This window comes from Cucumis sativus, chromosome 5 (assembly GCF_000004075.3).
Source record: "Cucumis sativus cultivar 9930 chromosome 5, Cucumber_9930_V3, whole genome shotgun sequence".
In the NCBI taxonomy this organism is placed as follows: domain Eukaryota; kingdom Viridiplantae; phylum Streptophyta; class Magnoliopsida; order Cucurbitales; family Cucurbitaceae; genus Cucumis; species Cucumis sativus.
The window spans coordinates 5,979,494-5,985,598 of NC_026659.2; the positions used below are offsets into that span (position 1 = coordinate 5,979,494).

At 29.5% G+C, this 6,105-nt stretch overlaps 1 protein-coding gene across 1 annotated transcript; it reads right to left on the reverse strand.

Annotated features, from left to right (window-relative positions):
• Positions 1-2,863: 2,863 nt before the first annotated feature.
• Positions 2,864-5,861, reverse strand: LOC101204654 (probable 2-oxoglutarate-dependent dioxygenase At5g05600). Its single transcript, XM_004150702.3, has 3 exons — positions 5,037-5,861; positions 4,449-4,779; positions 2,864-3,356 (listed from the first exon to the last, which is right to left on the reverse strand). The coding sequence occupies exons 1-3, from the start codon at positions 5,540-5,542 to the stop codon at positions 3,108-3,110; spliced, it is 1,086 nt and encodes a 361-aa protein (XP_004150750.3). The 5' UTR covers positions 5,543-5,861; the 3' UTR covers positions 2,864-3,107.
• Between the last annotated feature and the right edge of the window lie 244 nt (positions 5,862-6,105).

The window sequence follows — 6,105 nt, forward strand, 5'->3', positions numbered from 1 at the left end:
AATTGCTTATAATCTTAAATACAATTTATTAATTAAATTTCAAACGAAAAAATTTCATGAATTTATGGAATTTAAATTACAAAACCCATAAAAAACAATATTTTTCTCTGAATTAAATTTCTATATTTAAATTGGAAAATAAATAATAATAATGATGACGATAAAATAATGGGAAATTCGAGAAATATACATGTGAAATAGTTATATAGGTTGTGTAAAACTGGTAGGCAGGCCGTGAAATAAGTAAAATAATACGATGAGATAAAATAATAAATAATATAGAGACAAAAAATACATAGATAAAATAATATAGAGATAAAATAATAACATAAGCATCCAAATAAATAAAGCATGATGCAAAATAAAACACGATCCAGGATGCCATGATGCAAAATAATTAATTAACGTTGAATAAGGTAATTTAGGTAGAATGTGAAGATGTCAAATAATTAATTAATGTTGTTAGGGTTAATTTATTAATGCATGATGCAAATAATTAACACATGATGTCAGATGAATAATTAACACATGATGTCAGATGAATAATTAATGCATGATGCCAAATAATTAATTAATAATGACAGGTTGCAAATAATTAAATAACATCGGCCATGGTAATTAAGGAAAGACGTGAGGATGCCAAATAATTAATTAGGATAGAATGACATGATGCAAAATAATTAATTAACACATACTAGGAAAATTAAGGCAAGATGCCAAATAATTAATTAACGAATGTCAAATGGGTGCCAAATAATTAATCCAAGATATGCTAATTAATTAATGCATAATTTCAAATGAATAATTAACGTGCGATGCCAAGTAACTAAGGCAGGATGCCAAATGGATAATTAACAATGTCAAATAATTAACACAGAATATAAGATACAAATAATTGAAATGAAAAATTAATATAGGAGACTAAATGAGTGTCAAATAATTAACGCAGAATGCGAAACAATTAAAGCAGCCAAATGAGTGCAAGTATTCAACACAGTGAACCATGAATTGAAGGGCACACTAAATTTGAAACACCAGTAATTTAATTAGCCTAAATCTAAAAACAACTTAGTAAACCAAACCGGCCGGACTTAAATCAAATAAAATTGAAACCACCCTAAAAATTCAATACAAAAAGAATTAAAAATATGCAATAATGACCAAACCAATTGACATCCAAAAAAGAAAAAGAAAATACATTTGAATACCATAATTTGGAGAAAACGTTAGTTTTCTCAATCCTCGCAAATGACAACGCACGTGAGAAGATTTTTTTGTGCAGTAAAAAGTGTACTTTCCTTTAAACAAAATCTCAACCTATCTCCTTTAGACAAATCTCCGGTTAACCTTTTAGGGCCTTCTGGTTGCCTCTTGGTGCAAATGATTGTGCCTTTGGCCTTAGCTTCCACCTTCAACTTGTCATTCTTCACCTTTCTCAACCAAAATTCCTCAGTGCAATGAGAAGGTAGCACGTGCTCTACTCTGATATGAATTCTCTTCAACCAAATAAAAACTTACCTTATTTATAGACTTTGTCGTGGCCATTAAAAATTTATATATTTGTCTATAATTTAATTATTAGTATTTTCATGAAGTGATGTATCCATTCATGAAAAACACACAAGCAATAACTATTTATTTAAATAGTTTGATCCGCAATGAAATTATGTTTCTTGATTACGGATTTGAGTGTAGATTCACCCTACATTTCATTATAATTACATAAAACAAGTAAATAACACTAAATGTATTTAAACGAGGCTAACCTAATAGATAAATAATGTAAATGAACCTGACCTAAAATCAGACCAGTTTTGCAATTTAACCGTTTTTTAAAAAAGAAAACTATTATTATTATTTTGAAAAGTGTCATTCTATGTTACTTAAACCACATTTGAAAAATAAAAAGTCAGTGCCGTTCATACTTCATTATCAAAAATTGTCATACTCACCACTGAAATTGTTTATTTTAAAAAATTATTGAATAAATAAAACGCAACACGTGGAATTATCAATTTAAAAAATAAACACAATGGATAATCACAAGCTAATCCATTCAATTTTTTCTTTCTACAAGTAGAAATATTCTCCCCCATTATATTGATTTTTTTTTCTCAAAGGAATTGAAAGTAATACATATTAATCAAATAAATCAATAACAACTACACATCAAATTAATTCATCAAATTATTATTATTATTATTGCCAAATGACGTAAACATTTAAAACAAAGTATTATTGTACTGAATTTCATCCAATTAGTTTATTATCCCACCAAATTGCCGTAATTAACGATCCAACCACTAATAATCAAAATTTTAATTTCTAATCCTAATAGACCAATCTGAAAATATAAAAATCTTTCTAAATAATAATAATAAAATAATATATAAATAATAAAAATAGTGAAATCTAAAAATCATATGTAAAATTTCAATTTTACAACTACCTTTATTCTATTTATTCTACTTGTGGCACATGTATTAATTTGGTAAAGTGATGTTAAAATGATTCGCAGATGTTTACAAATCACACACACCTTATTTCTATAATGTTCGACTATGCTAAAATAATTTAAAAATTGATACAAACTTTAAAGTATTTGAATAGTTAGAATAAACAATAATAAGTTGACTTTAGAGTCTAAAAAATGGCCCACTAATTATTTATGATCTTAAATTAGTCCATAGGCATATATGAGACATATTTTCAATATTAAAATATGAGATTACAAATATTTGTGTGGAGACTTATTTGAATACTACTTTTTGTTAATTTTTTTCAACTATGCAATTTTAATGGATATCTATATAAATTAGTCCATAGGCATAAAGTAAATTAGTCCATAAGCATAAAGTAATCATATGTTAACAACATAATTGACTTTATATCTTCCCTATATGGTTACCCTTTTTGATGTACAAACCAGAAGATGTACATTTTTTATCTAGTGGGATTAATTGGATTTTATTTCTTTTTCCTTTCTTCCTTTTTCAAGTGGATTTACAAGTAAACAAAATTTAAAGGAATTAAAAAGGAAAAAAACAAACAAACAAAGGGACTTCCAGAGGCTGATTCTGATCTTTACATGGTACAGAATTTGTTGGCTATCTTGGTGACCTTAGTGAATCTACATGGGATTTACCTTGAGGACCTCTCGTCCGAATGAAAAGTCGGTATTCGTCAAACGTCATTGGAGAATAAAGTGCGGGTCTATCTCTCGTAATTAGCGCTTTTGTTGGTCCTATTGGAATATCACTCTTGGGATTGTAGAAGAAAGCTAATGAAACACGTTCTTTATCTGAGTTCACAATTACTCTATGCTCCACACTTCTGTATATTGCATTGCTTAGAACCTATTTCAAAATAACACAACAATTGAAAAACAAGTGATTTAGAAATTAATTTCATGATTTTTTTAATTAGGGTTTTAATATTACGAGCTTTCTTGGTAGAGAACTTTTTCAAGTCCACCTCTAAACTATCTCTAAATTTTAACCTATGTCTAATAAGTCTTTGGAAACTTTTAGTCTTTTAGTTATGTGTTTATTAGAGTTTTTTTTAAACATATTTATAAAAAAATTAAATGATATGATATATTTTATATAATAAATAAAGGCTTCAACTTCTAGGTACGTGTCTCAATAGATTTTGTAATTTTTTTCTTTTACAAAAGTTGAATAGATCATTAATTTATCAGTTATAGAATTGAAATTTAAAAAAAAATCTACACAGACCCAAATTTTAGAATTAAGAGATTAAATAAACACAAATCTAAAAATTTAAAAACCTATTAAATACTTTTGAAAGGTAAAGGAAGACTAAAGTTATAACTTAAAAGGATGGTGGGTAGGATTGAAATATTTTAAATGCCAAGTGTAAGATTGAATTAAAAATCAATTTATGTAACTTAGGTATATTCTCACCTTCCAGAACTACTTAATATGAATATTGGCCAACATAATTTGTTTTGAAAAAGAAAAACATATCTCTGTTTGTCCAAAAGAATAATAATTATAAAAATATCTCTATTATGAAATTTGGCATTTTTTTCTCCTCAAACAAACAATAGAAACTAAATGAAAAGGTTAGAAGATTTTTGTCGAATATAATTTTGGTCCTTGTAAAAAATAAACATAGGAAAAGAAAAGTTTTATTTAGAGAGAGCATAATAGATTCTAAGAAGTGGAAAAAATGGTCCAAAAACAAAACAAAGACCCCTCCATGTGCAAATGGCCATAGAGAGAGTTCAAATAAGAAACGCCTTTTATTTTAGACCAAGTATTAATATATATCCATTACCAACTAAACAAATAAAACAAATAAAACAATTAAAACAATTAAAACAACTAAAACAATTAAAACAATGCTTACGTAACACTGAGATAGTTCCATAGTTGGAAAGGCAACTAGGCAGTTGACCAATATAACTAGTGAAGAGAACAAACCTGAACTTGATCCCCCACATTAACTATAATAGCATGAGGAGCTGGTTTCACAGTAATCCATTTATCGTCTTTTCGAACCTGAAGTCCAGCAACTTTATCGTCCGGAAGTAGGAACGTCAATCCACCGGGGTCGGAGTGCGATGATAGCCCCAACGTCAACTCCGGTTGTGGGCATTTTGGATAATAATTCACTCTCAAACATGCTCCAACATCTTCTCCTCCAAATGCATTTTGTAGGTACCCTTCTTGAAGCCCCAAATTTAGTGATAAAAGCTTCAACAATTTTCCTCCTACCTTCACTACTTCTTCCCCATACTCCTCTGTCAATTCTCTACATTAACAAAATAATCCAATTTCATTTCTTTACCAATTAGTTCCAGATTTTTATGTTAATAGGAATATATATATATTCTCTTCATGTAAAAGTTAAAGTTTTATTGGTTATTGTAGACTTATATTCTCACCTTTATCCCATGAGAGTAAAAAATATGGATGGAAATGACATTTATGGGGTGACTTTGACTTATTTTTTATTTTAAAAATTTTTAGATAAGAATCGAGTTGAGTTAGGTTGGGTTGGATAAGTACCTGATAGAGTTGGGTATAACGGGCCATTTATTGTGATCTTTGAGATGAGAAGGAAGATAGTGAAGAAAAAAGTAGTCACTCCAATCAAGAATAGCTCCTTTTTGAACACCAAGGCGACTACCATATCCTTCATAAGTCTTAGGACTATTGGCATAAGTTTGTTTCATCTCCACTGGCAATTTGAAAAAATCATACCATGCACGACGGACACCGTCGAGAAGCTCATCCCGGATGCCGTGATTAATGATTTGAAAGAACCCCCAATTACGACAGGCGTCAGAGACTTGGCTAAGAATGGTGTGTCGAAGGGAGTCGTCTTGATCGAGAGCGAAGCCGTGGATGTCAATAATTGGGATGTTTGTGGTGGGAGAGGCGACAGAGAAAACGGTAGGGCGGTCGGACAAAGGCTTGATGTAACGGGAAGGGACGGCGGAGCAACCACTCTCCGAGAGGGATTGGACACGAACTATGGGTTCGGGCCAATCTTGGTTGAGGTTAGTAGTCATCACAGCCAAGGGGAGGCTCTTGGAATTCCAAGGTTGATATTTATTTATATAAATAAAATTTAAAGGTTTGTTATTGTAAGGAAACAAACAATCCAAACGTTTTTTTTTTTTTTTTTTTTTAAGTTAGCACTACCAAGTACGATGAATCACTAATATATATATATATATATCTGTTACAACCTTCTTCATCCTTCTCTAAGAAAAGAAAATAAAAAGGTAAAAGGGGAGAGGGTAAGACTTTTTTTTTCCTTTTTGAATATATTATTCTTTTTATTTGATGCACGTTGTTAAATTTACATCTTATGGAGTTTGTTTATATGGTTGGAAATGGTTCAATTCATCTAGCTATATCGAGCCACTACAACTATATTGAATCTTTTATATAGGTTTGTGCGTTGAGTTGTTGTTCTTGCGGTTGATTACCATTTGTGTTGTTTGTCTTTTTATCTAATATTGTTAATTTATGGATGTAGTTGGTTTAGTTGGTAAGTTGGTATACATATTTGTTTTATTAAGTATTTATGCTTGTAAATAGTTTTTTTAATATGAAAAGTTTAAGAGAA

What these genes read in the sequence shown, in the direction of transcription:
- LOC101204654 (XM_004150702.3), bottom strand. Translation starts at nt 5,542, where the DNA reads ATGACTACTAACCTCAACCAAGATTGGCCCGAACCCATAGTTCGTGTC. An exon ending in GTTATACCCAACTCTATCAG is followed by an intron (nt 4,780 to 5,036) that starts GTACTTATCCAA and finishes TTGTTAATGTAG; the next exon opens with AGAATTGACAGAGGAGTATG. An exon ending in ATGTGGGGGATCAAGTTCAG is followed by an intron (nt 3,357 to 4,448) that starts GTTTGTTCTCTT and finishes ATTTTGAAATAG; the next exon opens with GTTCTAAGCAATGCAATATA.